Raw genomic sequence first — 24,221 nt, forward strand, 5'->3', positions numbered from 1 at the left:
GGGATGTATTATTGATATTAAAGGGCAGGTCTATAGCAAAAACAAGTTTCTCTATTCGAAGAGAATAATGATTACATTACAAGTTGTCACTTGTTGCCATTTTTTGTGCGTATTTCTCCTGAAAAAGGAGAAATTGTGTGGGTAAAGGTCAGCCTCGTACGTGTTCTTCCCCTGTTTGAAGCGTACGTGTTCTCCCCGTTTGACTGATGACGTAGGTAAATGAAGCGGACACTTTATCGTGCTCTCATCATACAATCACAATCACTTTGACAAGTTTGACATTAGCAACAATGGGTTGTACTATCACTTACCATAACAATGCTGCATAACAATATGCACGCTATTGTTCTCTTTCGGGAACAAAGCCCACGCAGTAATTGTTACTATGCGTTTGCTTTGTAATATTTCATCCAACTGAAACTATAGCATTGCAATATACAGGGAAATCAGATACATGAGCTTGTGGACTAACACGGTTTATATGATAGTCTCAGATGAAATTCCAAGCTCAAATTATGTATTTATTTTTAGGCCTAATATTTCTCATGATATTGATATACATATGAATTGTAATATCACAATTGTCTAATATATAAAAAAGAAGCGGCTGATTTTATCCATATGTTTAAAAACCATGAAATTTGTAATACTTAATTAGGATTTTTTTCTGTGAACAGCAGCAGTTCTGACGTATGACGTCACTGGTGTTCTAGGCCAAATCTGTCTCGTTCGAAGGAACTCACCGCTTAAGTTGGTTTTTTGCGGAATATCAATTTTAAACGTCTTATTTTCTCAAAAAAGGAGTCATTTTCATTGTCCTCATAATATTACCTTGCCAATGATATGTTGTTTTTGCTATAGACCTGCCCTTTAAATGAGTGCTTAAAAAAGTTTGTCGGGCATGCAGCAGATAGACTGTTTACCTTAAGCAATGTTAGGTGAATTTGAAAAATAATATAACCAACAACGAGGTAATTTTTTTCGAATCTAATATTACTAATAATATATTATATTGTTATTCAATATTATATTGTAGCAACAGGTGGAAATGCAAATACACACTATACTATACTTACTAAAAATACAAAATACGCTAAATAACAATATTATCTTCATCATTATTATAAACTTACTATGATCTAACGCCACTGAAGGTCAACATCAAAGGAATCTGTGTACATTTTGAATCCACAGCGAGCACAGCGAGGGTACCCTTTCCCAAGTTTAATGAATAGTCTTTGTTTTATAATCGTAGGTCCTATTCTGGGACCTTACCAGCTCGTACCCATGTATTGGACTGATATTTACCTCCAAAAATATCACCGACGGTTCCTACCAGATGTGTGTCAGTAAGGGAGTCCACGAGATCGCTGCTTTCGTCTATAGTTTCCTTCTGTGCCAGAAGTAACGAATCAAATATGTCGCGAATATTGCCTGCAGAAACAACAATATTCATATCAGGCTTTTGAGCATTATAATAAAACTGCGTATTGTATAGCAATGCAATGCAATAGTTTGATATAAAATTCGATCGATCGAGCCCATATTTATTGATCGAGCTATGAGTTTTAAAATATTAGACGAGGCGTAGTCGAAAACAGGGCACCAAATCTCCTTTGAGAGAGTGTGCAGGGCAGATAGAGGATTTACAAATATTATTATTTTTCAACGTCAAAAACTTACGTACATGGGTCAAATGATTCGCGATGAAGTTTCAATTCATCACACAAAAAGTTGAAACTTTCTTCTAGAAGCTGCTTCAGTTTTCGGATACCAGGGGTAGGAAGAAATCGCAAGACAGGGAAAAAATCAGCCGGCATGCCCACTCCAAGAGCTTCAAGCGTCTCACGGCTCAGGCGAACGAACCACGTAATCCTTGGATCATCCAATTCGTACCTATAAATATGAATTACTACAGATTTTGAGTTGAGAGCAGAACCCGGGGACTATTGTGCACTATTATACACAAGTATAGGCTACTCAATTCAAGTTGAAGTTCATTTGTATTCATCTCAATTCACATCATTGTTTAAAATAATTGTATTCATCTCTTGCTATGGTAGTTAATCCGATTAATTACGTCACTTCTACGGCGAATAGCCCATGCAGCTCAAGTATCGATACAGCCGAGTGGGCAATGCTAGTTTTTCCTATGGAGGTTATCCACTTCACTCATGTATGATTCTAACAAAAGGAGCTGGTTCCCGTAGTATTCCTCATTCAAAACAATCCAATGCATGACCTCGGAGTTACCTCCATGACTTTGGCGGGCTACTTTGAAACAGCAATGATTGTACATTTACGTTGTTTTCGATTTTCTTGTTCCGTTTCGCGTTGATTTCCGTGTTGCCAATATCGCTTATCACACGACCTATAAGCGCCTGCCCAATGTGCGCAATGTGACGTTACTATAGCACAAGTAAGAAACAAGACCACTTCCACTGATGACTTTAATCAATTAATTACAATAATTAGCAAAAGTATTTGATTCTAACAATACCGTCAATGTAACTAGAAAGGCAATTACTACAATATATGTCCTTTTAAAAAAATTGTCCGGCTGATACCTTATAAAAGAGTCGATTTAAAGATTTAGAGTAAAAGTCAATGTTTGGAAATAACCAGTGTTGGAGACTGTTTCACGGAAAATCAAGAGAGTTCGAAAGCAGAGCGCCCTGAATCCTAAAGGTATTCTCAGCCAGCCTGGTATTGGTAAGGATTACAGGAAACAGGTGTCGTTGGTGTGGATGTCTTTGTTGGTTATGAAATAGTCGGGATCAGTAGTATGAGATGGTAGTTGGATATGGAGGTAGTTGAAAATAAATCGGGCTGCTTGGAAAATGTCCCGCAAAATGTTAAGGTTACGTAGGGTGAAAATTCCACTCAACTTGTCTTTTGTTTTTTATTTTTTATTTATGAAGTATATATATGTATATATTAAGCATCTCAGAGATATAGATTGAAAAAATTGTATCAACAAAGTATTTTTTAATTATTTTTGTATATCAATATTTGCTCTAGATATCCCACAGCACCAATTCTTTTTTAAAGACAGTTCTTGTATTAAGGGGACATTACACTAAATCCTTCCGCATTTGGTGTAACTCATGGAAGAAAGAGAATGTTTGAGGGGCTATCATTTTCTTTGGAAGGGGGAATCCCAAATATACATGGGGGGCCCGTGGGTTAGATTTTAAAAGGTATGCCAACATTTCCCGTCACCCTCCCCTGTTCTCGGCCAATATGCAAACTTTAAATGGCCTAGATATTATGATGCAAGCAGGAAATTTATTGCAGATTTGAGTGTTTCTGTAGTGTTTCCTAAGCCTTATAAAGATGCACTGTAAATGATTGCCAAAAACTGCTTCCCCCCCCCCTCCCCCATTCTACCCTCCCCCAGGACTCATAATTATTACGCACCTGGTTACTTTCTTGTATTTTCACATGTATTTCAATGGGACATTTATTTAGTGATGTGCCCCCTTATAGTGATTTTTGTTTTCATGTGTTGCCAGTGCATGAACTGGCAATCCTATCATTTTCATTTGATTTCTAAAATCACTGAAGCATAAGCACAGTGGAGCATGAGTAGACAAAATCTTTAAAATAAAGTACTATCACCTTGGCCCTGGCAACACTAACTAGCATTGTAAACAACTTTGCACATGGTTTGAACATGATATCAATTGTGTGGAGATTTTGGCAGAAATTTGTCAATTTCTGCAAGTTTTGTGAAAATCAATTGATACTTCCCATGCAGTAAGGATTATCAGTAGTATAGGAGCACTGCACCTAGAATATTATGGGATTGTGAATAGATACTGTGAAATAGCAGAAAATGTGAGTACTTGAAACTAAATTTGTGCATATCTCAAAACTCCATTTTGGACCATTTGGCCTGATATGCTGAGATAAAATAAATTATTTTTAATATTTCCCTTAGCTGATTCATAAAATTTTGATATGCATGTGTTAGCTGATACTTCGAAGAAATAATGTAGGGAATAATTGTGTCGATATAGTTGCACATCACATTAATATTGTCGTTGCAAAAAAGACGACATTTACCCTATCATTTTCATTGATTTCTGTGAACATGTAAGCTTGCTGTTTCAAATCAGGACGACTTATCGAAAGAATAAATAGGTACATTATTTCATTGGTTTGTTTGTAACACATATCCGAAATCGCAATGAAATCGGTCCCTCTCCCCATATTTTCCTGGCCTCTTTCCCAAAAAAACCTCATGCTCGAGAAGTTGAACACAAATTGAAACACTTACAAAGTACATTTGTGTATGAGCTATGACGTTTAAAGTATTACAATAATAATCATTAGAGTGTCAACTTTAAGATGAAGTACTATTTTTAGGACTACCATGTTTATTTATTGAAAAACAAATTATTTTAGGTGGCTATGTGCAGCCAATTTGCCTACACAAAATTTCAAAATCCTGTATAACCTTAAGGTCTTGGATTTTAAGCGTCCGGACAGAATTTAATAAAGGGTCAAACTGAGTAGGTACGTATTCTGATAATGAGATTTTTTGCATTAAAAAGTGTATAGCGGTGGGAATTGTTCTTGTTTGTTTGCTTTATTTCTTCTTTAACCTGGGATACTCAATCAGTTGAAAATACAATTAATCATCTATTCTTCCTTGTCAGCCCCGATCATGGACCCGGGATTATGACACAGTAATTAAGATAGGACGAAACAAGAGTATTGTAAAGAGCGATCAAAGCTTGAGAGGGAGGAATGGCCTAACCTTTCTATTGATTTTTTCTTACCATTATATTTCGAGACAATTGTGATAAGGGATATTTAGAAGAAATTTAGTAACATCAACTTGCTCAATTAATTTGTCAATGCGAATTTTAATGGTTAACGGTGGAAAGCGGATATGTTATTTTCAAATAAAATGAAATTAGTATTTCTAATATTTAGAGAAAGTTTGTTTAGTTTAAACCAACCAGATTAAAACATTAAGTTCTTTATTTAACATAGATTCAAGTGATTTTTTCTTGTCCTTTTACGAATAGATTATATTAGTATCATCTGTTAACATGATAAAAATGAGTTTTGGGGCGCACTTGGGGAGGTCATTAATAAAAGGGAGCTAGGAAAACCTAGGGAAACCGCACTTAATTAGCGAAGTGCAAACTGCTTCCTGTCATTCAGGTAGTTTTGAATCCAAAGATTGGCAGATTCCCTACCCAGCAAAGCTTTTTGACGAGGGATGTAACCATTGACCACAGGGTTGTTTAGGGGGTGGAGGGTGTGTGTGGTGGGTTGTATGAGAAGTGTGTGTGGGTGTATGGGGTATTTGTGTGTTGAGCGGGGTGTATGAGGAGGGTGTGGGGGTGTGTCGGGTGTTTGTGTGTGGGGTGGGGTTGTTTGAGGAGGGTGTGTGGGTGTATGGAGTGGTAAGAATATTATGTTTGTCTACCAAGTTAATGATGCTCATGAAAATATATTCGTGAATTTTACATGCATACCTTATGACTAGTGCATCCAAATCATAAACATCTTTTATCTTTAATACACTTACTTGTGTGCAAAACAAAGCCTACCAAGCATGGTGTAGATACCTAGGCATACCACTTGTTTAGGGTCGATGGGCTTCCCATGCTGCTCATCTATTCGTTTTCCTATGAGTTCTGTGACTTCGTGAACGATACTTTCCAATTTTTTCCAGTCGCAAAATTTCTGGAAAAATGTTAAAGTAATATCAGGACGTTTACATGAGATATATTTTTATTTTTACCACCAAGTTTTCAATATCATATATAATGTGTCTTTTTAATTTTGAGCTTCGGTCAAACAAATGAAAATAGCTATTCCATTCCAGCTCCTATATCGCCAATACGTGTCAGCCAATCAGTAATGAGGCAGGTCGGTTCAATGATTTATGAACACCCCATAGAAAGACAACGAACATCAAAAATCTCAAATTTTGTCACATATACACCACCTTGGACTTGAGTTTTAAAGGATATGTCTATTAAGGGGGTACTACACCCCAGGCCAATTTTGTCCCTATTTTTGCATTTTTCTCAAATATTATAGGGCAAAGGTGACAAGTAAGATATGTATATTATAGGGCAATGACTACAACTACTGCACTGAAAATTCAGCAACTCAAGGCAAGTAGTTATCGATCAAATATTGGTTTTCCCTCATTTTTGACTGTAACTCCACAACTGTTGTTTGTGCTGAAATAAAATTTCCAGTGCAGTAGTTGTAGTCCTTGCCCCTATAATATACATATCTAACTTGTCACCAATGCGCTATAATTTGTGAGAAAAATGCAAAATTAGGCACAAAATTGGGCAGGGGTGTAGTACCCCCTTAAAGTACATTGCAATCGTGAAAAAAATGTTGAGAATTTTAAATATATAAATAAATGAATAAATTTCGGATTTATATAGCGCCTTTTTCCAGATCTTGGAGGATTCACAGCGCTGTAATGTCGCTGATATTGGTGAATCATCACAATCAGATCGCATCAACTAGGCCAGTTGCTACCGAACCTGGTGCAAACCTATCCGCACTTAGATTGTAATAATCTCCAATTATCTGTGCAGCTCCCCAAATTCCATTGGGTGAAGGAAGTTTTTGATAGCCAAATAACTAATCACCGATTTTTAGCAGGGGAAACCGGAGATCCCAGAGAAAACCTGCGAAAGCGAGCATGGAACCGGGATAAACCAAGTGCACATACAGTCCTTGGGCACGGCCGGGGCTTCAACCCGGGACCTCAGTGGTGCAAGGCGAGGGAACAACTGCGCCAAATCGCTTATTGACCTTTTCCTCTATCCCACAATGCACTATTTCAGGGGTATGACGTAGTCAATTAACCTCATAGATCGTGTGCATCCGATGGTCTTTGCAATTATTATGTCTTAATATGGGCATACTGATTCCATTATGCGGATTATCGTAAAGGTCATCGATGTTACTAATTATGCAATTATTGAATACACGAGTGATACAGTTACGGAGCGATGCAGAACATCTGTGTAAGAGATTACTTTTTACATTTTATTTTCATCTCCGAAAAAAAAAGTGACACGGACGCCGATAATTATATCACTGCGTGTCCCGTCATTAGTTTTTCACCTCTTGGTCTATCAAATGTAGACAAAGTTAGGTTTCAATAACAGGAAACTTTTTTTTACGACGACACCATGTCAATAAGGCATAGAAATGTTGTTTTTTGTCCCCGAAAGGTATTAGTGATCGTGCGCCATTATCATGATTATCGGTGATTCCTTTTTTGTGATGAAGGCACCAGCCGAAATGTCCGTATTCCAGAACGTAATGAACATAAATTTACTCCCCCGGGGAAATGATGTATTTTGCGACACTCATACCCCCTGGAATAATGCATGATGGGAAGATGGGAAAAAGGTCTATATGAAGGGCATCAAAACTAGAAAGTATTTTATAATCACCTTATCATGCTTACCTTATTGCAGAATGGCTCAATTTTCTGTGAAGTTTCCATGAAACACTGTAATCGGATATTACAATGTTCTTGCGATTTTCGCTGAGTATTGCAACTGAATAAAGTGTATTAAAAATGGATGTCATGATTAGTTTAATATTTTAAGATTAAGGCGAGTCGAAGCTTTCAGGGGATATTTGGCCCATTCCTGCCAGTATTCACAATGTTCTAATAAACCCCTTTCTTGGACGCTCGAAGACAGTTTCTCTAAAAATCCGATGTATATATCCCATTTGATAATACCGGGTCTAAATGATTCTACCAGGAATTTTTTTTCTTTTTTTTTTTCAAAAACCGTTATTTTGCCACCGTTGATCAAGAAAGCTGGCTATGCCACTGGCTACAACTTAGTATTCCAAAGTCCCTATTTCTATATATTTTAGCCCCTATCTTTACCCACCCTACGAACATACATACGTGAATACAAGTCAGGTCGTCCTGCAAACTCATCTGGTTTTCTGACCAGAGCATCTTTGACTATATCTATTTGATTGAGAACTACCATCCATCGCTGTCCCATTTTCACGCTAAATACATTGCCATACTTCTTTGTCATTTCCTTAAACGTCACATAAGGCGGTTTATCTCCGAAATCTGAAAAAAAAAACCGTTTGTTTTCTTGAAACCTGCATAAAAATGTTCATTTTACAAATGTACATTTTAGGCATAACATAGGACATCGAAGATTGGACAGTAAATCGTAACATTCAACTAAAAAGTAAACACTTTTCAGAAATAACCATTGCTACCACTAACATCGACAGCACGTTGTTACTTTTAACATGTTTAAAGTATCTAAATTACAGGCCTTTGGTGGCAAAATTAGCTGTATCTATAGAATTGACATCTCCTTTCGGGGTATGTGCGTGTAGGTGGGGATGTATGAGGAGGGTGTAAGGGTGTATGGTGTTTTTGCATATATGGTGTGGGATGGGGGTGTATAAGGAAGGTGTCTGGCTGTATGGAGTATTTGCGTGTGAGGTGGGAGTGTATTGGGAGAGGTGTGTGGGGTGTATGAGGAGGGAGGTGGTTGTGTGGAGTGGGTTTGGTGTAAAGAACATTTATTTTCATTTTAGACTTTTTTATAGTCTATGTTTTCTTCATTTCAGCTTAATTTAGCAGTTGTCATGGTTGTGTGTAAATTCCTATTACTATTAGATACGTTGTAATAAAACACGATTTTAAATATTTGTATATTAATTTTCTCTGAGGGTTTGCAGCAAAATTGATATTTTATTTTCCTTGGTATGGGTTTCAGTTGTGGCTAGTAGTCAGGTAATGATGATGGTGATGATGATGATGATGATGATATGATGATGATGATAACGACGACGAAGATGATGATGATAATGATGAAGATGATGATGATGATGATGATGATGATGATGATGATGATAATTAATACACAAACGACAAGAGGATCAAACATGCCTAGCATGTAATTCTATTTTAACATGGAAACGTTTGACCTCTTATCTTCTCGCAAACTAAGATTATGCATATCTTATCTCTTCAATAAACATTGTAAAAGTCGATTTGGCCTTGACACGTGGGGCTTGCCGAAAATGTGAGCATGTCTACTATTTCCATGCTGTGAGTGATACCATAGAAACGTGCTCTTTGTTTAAACATTACAAGTAACATGAGTGGCAAACATTAATGTTTCATATTGCTTGCAACCCCCCCCCCAAGCAATGTTGGAGCCAATACTAGACCAATTGTCCGTTCCTGTCTCAGTATCAAAACAACATTGACTGGTGGGTGCGGGAGGGGGGGTTGAGAATTTCATACTAAATTAAATCCCTCATCACTGCCATCATCGTCACCATCACGACTCTAATAATCATCTGACATCAGTTGTATTATCCATCATCATCATCATCATCATCATCATCATCATCATCATCATCATCATCATCATCATCATCATCATCATCAACAACAACAACAACAACAACAACAACAACAACAACAAAACAACATCATCATCATCATCATCATCTAAACCATCATCATCATCACCATCATCATCATCATCGTCGTCGTCATCATCATTTACACTATAGCCACACAAATAGAAATCTTACATTAACTGCAAGTCATCAGAAAAACAAAATATTTTAAACAAATTATTGTTTTATTACTGTGCGCACAGTTTGCAACAATAACATCAACTGCTAGATTGCTCAAATGAAAAATAAAATAGACTTTCAAAAATCTATAATGAAAAAATATTTTGTTAGAAGTATGATTTAATATAGGCATGAGCCAAGTATGTTTTCTGCTATAAGTATGAAGACGTATTTGTTTAGCATGAAAACATACTTACTAGGGGAATTGTGTGTGTATCGTCCTTTCGATAAGTATGATATCATACTTAAAAAAAAAAAAAAAAACATCGGCCAATTTGGAATATTGCTAACATGTAAGTATGGAGCCACACTCGCTAGGAGCAAGGTGTGTATAAAGAAATTTGGATAACTACACAATTCAGAAGAAGTGTAAATTGACAATATGAACAAGAAAGAATGAAAGAAAGAAAGAAAGAAAGAAAGAAAGAAAGAAAGAAAGAAAGAAAGAAAGAAAGAAAGAAAGAAAGAAAGAAAGAAAGAAAGAAAGAAAGAAGTTGAGGTAAAAAAAGCTTTTAAACATATCGTACAGAAGAGGATAGGAAAAGTAATATTATTAAAAAATAGCACTACAGAAGATTCGAACTCATGGCTATCATTATAACCTATTATAGTTCACAAGTCACAGCCTCTACCGCTGCGACACGAGGAACTCTCTGAACAGTTAATCGATTTATAATGTATATTAAGTTATTCAATGTACGTATGGTCCGTGGCGTGATAGAAAACTTAACTGAAACGTATCAAATAGACATAATTTTATCGGTTTACTCCGAATATATTTGCTGGCAATGTATTTAGGGTTGTAAAAATAAATTTGGAATTTGGATTCATTAACTTCCCCACGGTCGACAAAATTTAAAGAAAGAAAATTACATTGATTTCTTTTTAAACTAATTGTGTCGACCGTTAGCGTTATACTTATTATAAATAAATCTGCACAACTAACAACGGCCCTCCTACAGTGTATAGTGGTTTTGTTAATGCTTTGTGATCACGAGATCTAGAGTTCGAGTCCCATTGTCGCCTGTTTTTTACTTAAAAATCTGCACCTTATCCCTTTTAAAATCTCAGATGACACCTACGTCGGTTCAAATTTTAACAAAAATAATTATGATCAATAAAGAAATCTGTGAGAGTATAGATTTTAATTAGCGATGTCTCAAGAATTTGAATAGATATGATTTGGTTTATCGTTCATTATCGAACTCCATGCACACGTACATTGTCTTTACCTAGAACTGGCTCATTTCCTCGGACAACGAGGCAGCTACGCATGACTTAGGACGCGCGAAGCGCCACCCATGTTACGCGGCTGAACCCACGACTCGGACAACGAGGCCTATTCATAGGCAAAAGCAAATTAAAACAAAACAAATGGAAAAAAAAATGCCGGGAATTGAACCCACGCCCTTCCGTTAACTGTCAGTCTCCTTATCCACTGAGCTATTGAGGTGTTGTTATTCTACGTGCACCTTTGTACTATAGATTCATTATAAACGAATAAAAAGTGTTAAAACTAATCCACTTGTTTTATGCAATAATAATTGGCTTATTGAATAGAGAACCACGGTATTCAGACCTGTTCTTCACAAATTAGATTCCAAAACTTGACATAAATAGAAAATTGCACGGTATGCAAGCCAGTAAACATTATAGAGACATAGTATTAAAATCTTTATTGTGTCTGCATACCGTAAAACTCATACATTGATATGGTCTAAATTATCCCAAACAAATCGAGTATCATTAAATAGCTCAATTGGTAGAGCGCGTACCATTTAAACGGGAAAAGTTAACCGCAGGGGTTCGAATACTACATGCTTTTTTTTTTATTTTGATCCCGTTATTTTATTTTTCCTTAGTATTTACTTCTACAGAATAGATTTCAGATTTTTGTTGATCGAAATAATATTTTACAATGTGTTTGGTCAATGATGTCTTCTGCTATAAGTATGAAATTATACTAGCTGGGCATGGTGTGATAAGCCTTTTGATAAGCATGAAACCATACTTAATATTCAGCTAGCTTAGTATGCAATCTGCTGACTTCAGATATGCAAACTGTTAAAACAACATTTATTTTCATTTTAGACTTTTTTATAGTCTATGTTTTCTTCATTTCAGCTTAATTTAGCAGTTGTCATGGTTGTGTGTAAATTCCTATTACTATTAGATACGTTGTAATAAAACACGATTTTAAATATTTGTATATTAATTTTCTCTGAGGGTTTGCAGCAAAATTGATATTTTATTTTCCTTGGTATGGGTTTCAGTTGTGGCTAGTAGTCAGGTAATGATGATGGTGATGATGATGATGATATGATGATGATGATAACGACGACGACGATGATGATGATAATGATGAAGATGATGATGATGATGATGATGATGATGATGATGATGATGATGATGATGATGATGATGATGATGATGATGATGATGATGATGATGATGATGATAATTAATACACAAACGACAAAGAGGAACAAACATGCCTAGCATGTAATTCTATTTTAACATGGAAACGTTTGACCTCTTATCTTCTCGCAAACTAAGATTATGCATATCTTATCTCTTCAATAAACATTGTAAAAGTCGATTTGGCCTTGACACGTGGGGCTTGCCGAAAATGTGAGCATGTCTACTATTTCCATGCTGTGAGTGATACCATAGAAACGTGCTCTTTGTTTAAACATTACAAGTAACATGAGTGGCAAACATTAATGTTTCATATTGCTTACAACCCCCCAAGCAATGTTGGAGCCAATACTAGACCAATTGTCCGTTCCTGTCTCAGTATCAAAACAACATTGACTGGTGGGTGCTGGAGGGGGGTTGAGAATTTCATACTAAATTAAATCCCTCATCACTGCCATCATCGTCACCATCACGACTCTAATAATCATCTGACATCAGTTGTATTATCCATCATCATCATCATCATCATCATCATCATCATCATCATCATCATCATCATCATCAACAACAACAACAACAACAAAAACAACATCATCATCATCATCATCATCATCTAAACCATCATCATTATCACCATCATCATCACCATCATCATCATCATCGTCGTCGTCATCATCATTTACACTATAGCCACACAAATAGAAATCTTACATTAACTGCAAGTCATCAGAAAAACAAAATATTTTAAACAAATTATTGTTTTATTACTGTGCGCAGTTTGCAACAATAACATCAACTGCTAGATTGCTCAAATGAAAAATAAAATAGACTTTCAAAAATCTATAATGAAAAAATATTTTGTTTGTATGAGGCCATGTGTCTTGAAGTCGCCTCCCAAATAGGGTGGAGGCGTTGCGTTTTTCTGTATCTCTCTGTAATAAATTTACTATAACTTTACAACCATGCAAGCCACACCTTTGGTTGTGGTATCATTTTAAAGCTTAAACTCCCTTCTCTGTGCTGTGCAAAATTCATGACATAAAGTTGCAGGATACTGGAGAAGTGTCATTTTATATTGTGAGTATTGAGGGTGGAGGAGGAGGCAGAAGCGGAGGTGCGGAAGCGGGCCTGTACAAACCCTATGGAAGACACGGCATTGCACTTGATTTTTTAAAATTGCTCCCACTTCATAAGTATAAGGTCCCTGTCCATGCAACTTGGACCCAAGAGTCCATGAGTGAAGAGGTATTAGCTAAGCTATGTTTTAGGTCACACATGGGGTCAAAGGTCACATGTCAAAGGTCATCTGAGGTCATTTACCAAAGCAGTAATTATATCTATATAGTATACCCTACCCCTATACAAGTATACATTTTCTGAAGGGAAATTTCATGGGGAGTTCAAATATGATGAGAAATCATAGGTAGGGGCAGAGGTTTAAAAAATGTGGTTTGAAAGATAAAAAATAAAAAAGTAAATTTTTAGGTGATATTTTCAGTCTGGAAAACTTTACCCTACTTCCTATAGTTTTTTCAATGCTATATTTGGATTCCTCATGCGATTTCCTTTCAGGAAATGTATACTTTTGATAGGGTGAGGTACATATGTAAAATGTTATGTTGATTTCAAGCTCGAAAGATGTAAATATGCTCAAAAAGGCTGCGCAACGCAAAATGGGGCGAGCTCAAGACACGTAGCCATGAGTACGGTGTGTGGGGTTGTTATGGGTGTATTGGGGGGGTGTGGGGTATATATGAGGAGGGTGTGGGTGTATGAGGAAGGTATGTTGGGGTGTGGGGTGTTTGTGTGTCTGAAAATTTGCCACTGTTTGGTCCATGATGAATTGATTACATTAATAGCCAAATGAGAATATATTCAGGAATAGTCCATTCGTTTACCCTTTGTCCTCCAGTGACATCTTTAAATATCTGCTTTCATGTAGTTTAGGGAGTGTGCATTAATGATGACCCCCCCCCTCCCCCCGGGTAAAACTTCCAAACGGCTCGCCAAAAATTGCTTGCCCCTCCCTACCCCCTCGACCCGCCAAAAATTGGATCCCAATTTGCGAACCTTAAGGGGAAGGGCAACACTTATAGATGCTAGGACACCAACATTTGGTCAACTTATTTATGAACAAAAGAAATTGTTTCGCACTATTTTAAAGGTCGTGCCATCACCGGTTGCCATGGTAACGGCGGCCATGTTTGATTTTTATGACATTTGTTGCGCACAAGTTTTTCACACTCTCTCAAACTTTGTTTTTCCTGAAATTTGGCAGGCACAAAGCTAGATACACATTAAAAATGTTATGAAGCCGAATTTTTACATTTCAATTAGGATCTGGTATAAATGGCCTCCATTTTTGGCAAAATCCTGTTAATTTTCAAAAAATAACACTCAAAATATATCTTCATGTGTCCCTCCAAACAACATTCGTGCCAAATTTGGTAGCAATCACATAATGGTTGCTGAGAAAATAGTCCAGTATAGCCCGTATACATTTTCCAAACCCGGGCAAACTCTGTGGGTGTCCTAGACATGAGACAACCACGACATCCTCTTTATTCAATTAGACAGTCTTGATTTAGTAGGGATAGAGACCTCAATGACCCTTGTAGGTCAAGCAGATTCCGAATTATTGTCATTTCATCTGGCTAATATGATGATTATGGTTGCTACGGGCGGCCATCTTGGATTTCAGGTGTCTTAGACCTCAGACATCCATGAAACCCCCTTCATTCACTCAGCCAGCCTTGATTTAGTGGGGATATACACCTCAATGACCCTTGTAGGTCAGGCAGATTCCGAATTATTGTCATATCATCTGGCTAATGTGATGATTATTGGTTGCTACGGGCGGCCATCTTGGATTCCAGGTGTCCTAGACCTCAGACATCCATGCAACCCCCTTCATTCAATCAAACAGCCTTGATTTAGTGAGGATAGACACCTCAATCACCCCTCTAAGTCAAGTAGTTTCAGAGTTATTGTCATTTTACCTGGTTCATAAGTACATTTTGGCGGCCATTTTGAAAAATGGCCATATACAGAGTTTGCCCGTTTTTGAAATTTTCCATTACAAAATTTGGAAGACCTATGCATACCTTACTCGAATCAACTTTCAAACTTTCCTCTTTGAAAAATGTATACGGGTCTGTAGGACAGGGCCTGGACTAAAAGCTGCGCTTGAGGTAAAAAATTACGCGAAACGACATCTGGCAGAAAATTACATTTTAAGTTTGGAAACACTGAATATGTTAATTAAGTAGCAATTTTAGCAAACGTGTTTCTTTCAAAAATAACATTTATACTAGTTATTAGCATTTTAATATGCAGTAAACATATTAAACTACTCAGAAATGAATTTTTCTAGTTATTAGCATTTTAATATGCAGTAAACATATTAAACTACTCAGAAATGAATTTTTATCCCAAATTCCTCCAACATCATCCCTTGAAAACAATACAATACATAAGAAATACATTATGTGTATTAGTATAGGACAAAATTCAATTCGCGTGACTTTCTTCCCTTTGGTTACCCGCAACTTTAGAAACAAATGTCCGATTTGATTCAAATAAAAAGCAAATAAAAGCCACAATTCTAACTTGGTTTGATTTAGAGACAAAACTACCTTATTTCAAAATTTCAAGTGTTGTCCTACCCCTTAAGGGATCTAAAAGGAGCGTTCATTGCGTTTCGACAGTATTTTTTGTGGGACATGAGAGCACCTCAGACCTATCGAATTGCATTCTGAATACGAAGCATGTCTTTCTGATATCAAATAATTTTCATTTTTGAAAATCACAATATAATACAAATTTTATGACAAATTATAAAAATTTGATATTTTTCAAATTTTGATATATAACAGTCCTCGAAGTAAATTATATAAATCTAATGATATATTCTTAAAGTGTATGTAGCAGGAGGAAAAACCGACGGTCAATTGAAAATTTTGACCTTTCATATTGAAGATATGGATTTTTTCCCAAAAAGACCTTTAGAATTTTTTTGGTGTTTTGGGAAAAAATCCATATCTTCAATACGAAAGGTCAAAATTTTCAATTGATCGTCGGCTTTTCATCCCACCTACATACACTTTAAGTATAAATCATCAGATTTATAAATTTTACTTCAAGTACTGTTAAATATCAAAAATATCAATTATTAATGATTTGCCATAAAATGTGTATTCAATTGCGAATTTCAAAAATCAAAATTATTTGATATCAGAATGACATTCTTCGTATTCAGAATGCAATTCGATATGTCTGATGTGCTCTAATGTCCCAAAATAAATACTGTCCAAACGTTCATACCCCAGCCCTTAAATGGTCTAGATACATGTTGCAAGCACAGCGAGAAGGATAATTTGCATATTTAAGCATTACCGTACTGCTTTCCTAAGCCTTTTTAGAATATTTCATTTAAAAGGTGCCCTATGAATGTTTGCAAAAATCGCTTGCCCCCCTCTCGGTTTGCCAAAAATTGCCCCCCCCCTCCCCCACCTTTCGGCGCGCCTAAAAATCCACCCAACACAATTTTACCCTCCCACCAGGGCTCATAATTACTGCACAACCCCTTATGTGTCCTAAGTTTTTAGCATACATTAAGTGAGGGGATCTTTCTCATCATTCTAGAATATACCTGCGTCAACGATGAACTTACCTAGCAAATTTCCCAAAATAGGCAGTCCCGTAGGTCCGGGTGGCATCCCCCTTGGTCTTCGCACATTCCAATAAATAAGTGATGCGAGAATGGTAAGCAATGCCACGGTAATAGTTCCACTGCTGGTTGTAAAGATGGTCTCCACAAAATCAAATATCATGGTGATGGTGATGAGAGTATGGGTACAGAATGTAGGCGAACACTCAAGATTAATTCATGTGATATGATGGCTCTGTAAATAGCCGTTGAGGTGTATTGAAAATTCAGGCAGTTGTGTCACTTCTGCAATTATTCATACATAGTCCATTTGTTCATCCATTTGTACATCTATGAATAGATGCGACGGGATTACCTGCGGAATCTCTATTGTATTATTCTATTAACCCTCCTCGACCTTCTCTAGGTGTAAGCCAGGGCTATGACACTCTATTCACGTGGTTTCTTTTCCAACGCTAAAAGATTACGAATTTTGGTGGTTTGTAAATGAAAAGTGTCCGCACTATCGATTGATTACGTAACTGTTATGAATAATTTATTAGTTTTTCAATGCAATCGCCTCGACCCATTAATACATATTATCTGTATTTATCAAAGTACTTGGAATAGCAATCTGGTGAGTTCACTGAACTACGCCCAAATACTGATGGAGTTTTAATGGCGCTAATCCTCTCCATACACAGATGAACAAATACAATAGGAGAAGGTCAACACATATGACCTCCTATATGACATGTTATATGAGATGTACAACAACCTGAATATCATAAAGATCAGTGTTCGTTTGTGCATATGAACTGCATATTTACAATACTAAATATGTGACGTGTCATGTCAAAAGGAGACACTTTTGGGCAGGATCGTAAATGGAGAAATAGCCAAATATCTGCCCAGGGGTGATTTTTTCATAATTTGGGTTTGTTGCACATTTGTAATGTTCTTAACGTTTAAAATATTGTCTGATAGTTTCAGACCGGAATATAACTGGCATCTTGTATTTTTTGAGACATTTATTCAAGGCAATTCCTACTCTCAACATTGTCAATGATATTTTTAAAGGCCAATATCTCAATTTCCAATTTTATGATACCATAACTTACGAACTCAATATCTTCACTTAGGAATGTCCGATTTCATTGGGGAAAACGGCATTGTGGAGCAAAATATATCTATATTTAAGATATGTAAAAACCTCAAAAATGATAACCTGCCCAAAAGTGTCTTCTTTTGACATGACACGTCACATATTACTTGTTATATATTATGTCAAATATTGGTATTATGACAACACGGTATATACATTGTATATAAAACGACTAATAGATCCTACTATCATGGCGTCAGGTCATTGGTTCATCATATCCCGTATGTTTCTTAAAATTCATTCATATTTGAGACAAATTTCTGTGCCCATTTTACATAAAGGTGCAGGATTGGTCTTTTTGAAAAATATCGTCACAAAATATCAAATATCATCGATACTATCGTCTTAAAACTATCATGACAGTGTCAAACAACTATCAAGTCTCATTTGAAAATATCATCAGAGCGTCAAACAACTATCAAGTCTCACTTGAAAATATCTTGTGAACCTCTGGTTTTACCAGAAATATCATAGAAATATCGTCAGTTATAAATCTAGCTTCATGATATTTAGAAGACATAATTATATCGTCCAAATATCGTCAGTTTCGATATGATATTTATAATATACATGATGTCGCCAAACTATCATTATAAATTTTATATACAAACAAATCTATCTCACATGATATTTAGAAGATCGTCTAAATATCGTCAAAATATTGGTACTCTCTATATGATATTTACATGATATCATGATCGCCAAAATATCATCTTTCTAGATACTGTGATTCACTTCTAAAATAATGGCGATATATCTGATAGTTAGAAAAGTCTAGCTTCATGGTACTCAGTTTCGATATAATATTTACATGATATATATCACGAAACTATCATTAGACAAATCTATAGCTCACGTGATATTTAAAAGATATAATATCGTCTAAATATCGTCAAAATATTGCTACTTTCTATATGATATTTACATGATATATATCGCCAAACTATCATCCTTCTAGATGCTGTGATTCACTTCAAAAATAATATGGCGATATATCTGATAGTTAGACAAATCTAGCGTCATGATATTTAGAAGACTATAATCGTTTAAATATCGCTACTTTCTATCTGATATTTACATGATATATATAGCCGAAATATCAGCTTTCTAGATTCTGTCATAAACTTTAAACTCTAGGGTTGGAATTCCGAAAGGTGGTTTAAACCTAGGTTTAGCTAAACCCGGGTTTAAACCTACAATCTACGAAAAAAGTCCTTGGAACGCTTGGTACACTCTGTCGAAATTCCGTGCAGAATCTCATATGATCATGGAAATGACGTATATTTTGCCTGGGAACAAGCATGACATCTACAACAATGATTTACCCTTCCCCCCTCCCCATCAATCAATGTTGGAACACATTGGGAAACTGCTGAAGACTTTGGTATTTCTCAACATTGCACGGGGGAGAGGGGGTGACAGTTTTCCGTTATTTACACGCAAGCGTTCCAAGACTTTTTTCGTTGATTGTAGGTTTAAACCCAGGTCTAACTAGTCCGAGCTTTCGGAATCGTAAAATACCTTAAACCTAGGTTTAGGCTTAAGCCGGGACTAGTTAGACCCAGGTTTAAGTTAGCACCGGTTTAAGTTAAACCACCTTTCGGAATTCCAACCATGATTAATGATATTTAGAAGGTATATATCGTCCAAATATCATCAGTTTCTAAGTATCACATTTAGTCTAGATGCTGTCATGCCTTTCAAAAATAATGGCGCGATATATCTGATAGTTAGACAAGTCTAACGTCATGATATTCTATCGTCTATATCATATTTACATGATATATCGCCAAAAATATCGTCTTTCTAGATGCTGCGATCTTACACGTCAAAAATAATGGCGATATATTTCTGATAGTTAGGGGCCGTCCATAATTTTCGCCATTTTCACTTACGTACAAAGCGTACGTAACTTTTTACCCCCCTCCCTCCCTCGAGTTACGTACAAATAAAATGACGAAGGATTTCCACGACTACTAATAGCAAAATTGAGATGTTGGGTTGGGGTTTTGGTTAGAGTCTATAGGTTAAAGGTTCGATTATGTTTAGGGTTAGGATTGTAGTGTTCCAGGAGGACAGTTGGTTCTGGATTAACATGATTAATGTTTTTACTGATAAGTTGAGAAATGCTGAAAAAACTTCCTTTTTAAACCATATTTTCATGAAAACGAAAGCCATCAATAAATTAAAATATAGCTTAAAATGCAGCCCGAATCTAAACTAAATGACTAATGCACTCCAAAATCTATTGAACATCCTATACTCTCTTTTCCACTTAGAACCCCCGGGATCATATATAGGGGGGACCAGGGGACATCTCTTTGGCATGTTTGGTGTATGTTCTTGCAACTAAACTATGGGTTCCATGTCTTTTGTCGCAACAGTGACAATCCACATGTCGATCCTAGCGTATAGCGCAGATAAAAATACTTTTGGTATGAAATAAATTAAGCATAATGTAAAATAGGACCACTGTGCTTCTGCATATTAGACTCAAAATTAAAGCGAAAACCATTGTTTGTACGGCATGTTAAAGAAATTGTTAAAACGAATTGAACAATTTTAGGTCAATTGGTTATAACTTATGAACAAAATATTGGAAAATACCATAATTTTTCACTTTCAATTTTTATATTGCTCAAACAAATCGTCATTTTTCTTACGTACACATGCCCAGGATTTGTACCCCCTCCCTCCCTCTTACGTACGCTTTGTACGTAAGTGAAAATGGGGAAAATTATGGACGGCCCCTTAGACAAGTCTAGCTTCATTATATTTAGAAGATATTGTTCAAATATCGTCAGTTTCTATATGATATTTACATGATATATCGCCAATAATAATTACATTGTAAATTGGAACTGACACCAATTTTTTTCAGGAATTCTTGTTTATCTTTCAATGAAAATGTCTTTGGAAGGAATATTGTGCGAGGACCTCAAAAGTAATTTCTTTCGAGGTTGTCGCTATATATAAGTCCTTCCCTTTTTTTAATGAAAAGCTTTTTTTTTTAATTCAAGGTATTCAGGAGTTGAAGTATTCTTTATCACCAACTTTTATTATGTTTAAACACCGAGCATTGATAAAGCTTTTAAAGAGATTACGATGAGAGAATCCGATATAATCCGAGTAATTGCTTTCAAAATGCAAATGAAAAGCTTTTAAAAACTTCATGAAAGAAATTAGGCTGATTGTTTGTGATAAATGAGTTTAAAATATTCATCAAAACACTCAACATTTTCAATGTCCAAAAATCGTATCCAATTACTCCAAGACACCCGGGTATGAAACGTGGTCAATGCAGAAAAATGAATTTAGAGCGAAATGTGGTCTAATACGCCTAACGAATGTCCAAAAATTAACAATGTTTTGACCAAATTTTTTGAATGTCCAAAAATGGTTTCAAATTACTATATTTCATGAGCTCGATGCGGAAAAATAAGCAAAATTTACCTAATGATTGTGCAATTTCGATTCTCCGGCCAAATTCACCATGCTTGAATTATGTCTTTCTAAACATGTTAAAATACATCCCCAAATTCTAAACTGTCTTATGTTCCCTAGAATTTGAAAACCAAGAAATCAACAGCTATAAATCATGACATGATTAGGAACATTTGGATTAGGGACAATCATGCAATGTTCTAAATCATTAAGGGAAGGGGTATGAACGTTTGGACAGTATTTATTTTAGGACATTAGAGCACATCAGACATATCGAATTGCATTCTGAATACGAAGAATGTCCTTCTGATATCAAATAATTTTAATTTTTTTAATTGCCGACGGTCAATTGAAAATTTTGACCTTTCATATTGAAGATATGGATTTTTTTCCCAAAAAGACCTAATTTTTTTAGCGTTTTGGGGAAAAAAATCCATATCTCCAATACGAAAGGTCAAAATTTTCAATTGATCGTCGGCTTTTAATCCCACATACATACACTTTAAGTATAAATCATCAGATTTGTAAAGTTTACTTCGAGTACTGTTAACATGGTTAAAAATATCAATTTTAATGATTTGCCATAAAATGTGTATTAAATTGCGAATTTCAAAAATCAAAATTATTTGATATCAGAAGGACATTCTTCGTATTCAGAATGCAATTCGATATGTCTGATGTGCTCTAATGTCCCAAAATAAATACTGTCCAAACGTTCATACCCCTTCCTCAAGTGGTTTAAAATAAGACTGAATATCACATTGCATTGAAAACAGATAAACTTTCTCTTCAGAGGGAACAACCCAAAAGTTCGGTGAAGCCCTATAAACGAAAGTCCTTTCGTTAGAAGGCTAACCCCCTCCCCCTCCCTTCTAACGTAAGTTTTCAAATATCGAATATTCCAACCCGGATTCATAGGATACAGGACCGTCGCTATGGTGGATGGGGATGTGGAGGAGTGCAACAATGCATGCAATGATATTGATCACGTTTTTGGAAGAAACCAATATTCTATTTTATTTTAAAATATTTTTCTTCATACCTTTTTGGCACGAAAAAAATTATGACTTGCTGGATTTTCAAATAAAAAAGAATCAATCAAGGTGGTGCGGTACAGCTGATTAAAAATGAACTTACAAATTGCAGGTTGCGATTACTGCACTCTATATTGATTTGAAATTATTTCGAAGCAACCACTGTAAAATGTCAATATCGTACTTCAGAAAATACTAAAATTTATATATTAAATCCTTAAAAAAGATCAACTTTGACCGATGTTTTAACTACTTTTTTTTACAAACGTAATCGGACTTTTGACCCCTTCCTCCTATGCCTCCCTAACGAAAGGTAAAAAAATGTTTACTTCAAATGCTGACGTGGGAGTCAATAATTGGGATAATCAGCTTAATCTAAATCTCCTCTCTTTTCATCTTCTCTGATTGAATGTAGGAATTTTTGGCACGAAAAAAATTATGACTTGCTGGATTTTCAAATAAAAAAGAATCAATCAAGGTGGTGCGGTACAGCTGATTAAAAATGAACTTACAAATTGCAGGTTGCGATTACTGCACTCTATATTGATTTGAAATTATTTCGAAGCAACCACTGTAAAATGTCAATATCGTACTTCAGAAAATACTAAAATTTATATATTAAATCCTTAAAAAAGATCAACTTTGACCGATGTTTTAACTACTTTTTTTTACAAACGTAATCGGACTTTTTGACCCCTTCCCTCCTATGCCTCCCTAACGAAAGGTAAAAAAAATGTTTACTTCAAATGCTGACGTGGGAGTCAATAATTGGGATAATCAGCTTAATCTAAATCTCCTCTCTTTTCATCTTCTCTGATTGAATGTAGGAATTGCTTGAATCTGTGGGATTATCTCACCTAACAATGACAGATATAAAATCATCAATCTGATCGCTTTCTTAATTATTAAGGTTAAACGTCGTCTTTCATGTAGCATTCTGACACAGATTTAGCATTATTATTATATATTGCAATTGTCATTATAATAATAATAATAGAAGTTGGTAATAAAGAATATCTGAAGGCCAGTTTGCATTACCACGGACTCACTCAAAACGCTACTGACCTGCAGCTGCACTTTGTATTGTTATGCATAGTCGTGGTGAAAGCAGTCGTTCGATACTCCATTTTTCAGTAATGTCAGATAAAACCACATCTTTTAAACATATTCTGGTGTTAAAATTAGAATTGTGTCTATTAATGAAATATTTTCGCTTTCAAACTACCGGTAATATAATTTCGCCGATTATTTATTAAGGCACATCGTACCATGGAAATAACAGATAGTCTATTTCCATCCTGATTTCCATGATCGTACACAGGGGCCGGGACACAGGGGTCGCTCATCCAGGTCCTCCATTCAAAAAACAAACAAAAAACAAAACAAAAATCCACTTTGTGCGTGTTACGGGTAAAAAACACAGGTTTTCAGTTGGCCTAGCCAGGCCAGGCCAGGCCATGTTTTGTATACATGTATATCCCTTAATATATTTAATATGATACTAATTTTTTGTTATAACCAACTGGTCATAAAGGTTTCAATCAAGTTTCATTTGAAAATATCATGGCAGCGTCAAACAACTATCAAGTCTTATTTGAAAATATCTTGTGAGACTATCTTGTGAGCCTCTGCTTTAACAAGAAATATCATAGAAATATCGTCAGGTATATATATAATTTCATGATATTTAGAAGATATATATCATTCAACTATCGTCAGTTTCGATATGATATTTACATGATATAATTATACCGCCAAACTATCATTATATAGACAAATCTAGCTCACATGATATTTAAAAGACATATATCGTCTAAATATCGTCAAAATATTGCTACTCTCTATTATGATATTTACATGATATATATCGCCA

General features: G+C 35.6%; 2 protein-coding genes across 2 annotated transcripts; both read right to left on the reverse strand.

The window, feature by feature from the left end:
• Positions 1 to 1,258: 1,258 nt before the first annotated feature.
• LOC140167019 (cytochrome P450 1A1-like) lies at positions 1,259 to 17,082 on the reverse strand. Its single transcript, XM_072190498.1, has 6 exons — positions 16,730 to 17,082; positions 7,925 to 8,101; positions 7,469 to 7,562; positions 5,549 to 5,706; positions 1,688 to 1,896; positions 1,259 to 1,434 (listed from the first exon to the last, which is right to left on the reverse strand). The coding sequence occupies exons 3-6, from the start codon at positions 7,505 to 7,507 to the stop codon at positions 1,259 to 1,261; spliced, it is 582 nt and encodes a 193-aa protein (XP_072046599.1). The 5' UTR covers positions 7,508 to 7,562; positions 7,925 to 8,101; positions 16,730 to 17,082.
• Positions 7,887 to 16,889, reverse strand: LOC140167020 (cytochrome P450 1A1-like). Its single transcript, XM_072190499.1, has 2 exons — positions 16,730 to 16,889; positions 7,887 to 8,101 (listed from the first exon to the last, which is right to left on the reverse strand). Exons 1-2 carry the CDS (start codon positions 16,887 to 16,889, stop codon positions 7,887 to 7,889), a joined length of 375 nt encoding a protein of 124 aa, XP_072046600.1.
• Positions 17,083 to 24,221: the final 7,139 nt, after the last annotated feature.

Source organism: Amphiura filiformis, chromosome 12 (genome assembly GCF_039555335.1).
Source record: "Amphiura filiformis chromosome 12, Afil_fr2py, whole genome shotgun sequence".
NCBI classification, from domain to species: Eukaryota; Metazoa; Echinodermata; class Ophiuroidea; order Amphilepidida; family Amphiuridae; genus Amphiura; species Amphiura filiformis.

Bases quoted from the DNA above. Each gene is read 5' to 3' on its own strand.
- LOC140167019 (XM_072190498.1), bottom strand. From the start codon at position 7,507: ATGGAAACTTCACAGAAAATTGAGCCATTCTGCAATAAG. The intron at 5,707-7,468 runs GTAAGCATGATA...ACATTTTTCCAG, and splicing joins TTGAGCCATTCTGCAATAAG to AAATTTTGCGACTGGAAAAA. The intron at 1,897-5,548 runs GTAAGTGTATTA...TCATATTTATAG, and splicing joins AGGCTTTGTTTTGCACACAA to GTACGAATTGGATGATCCAA.
- LOC140167020 (XM_072190499.1), bottom strand. From the start codon at position 16,889: ATGATATTTGATTTTGTGGAGACCATCTTTACAACCAGCAGTGGAACT. The intron at 8,102-16,729 runs GTAAGTTCATCG...TTTTTTTTTCAG, and splicing joins TATTTTGGGAAATTTGCTAG to ATTTCGGAGATAAACCGCCT.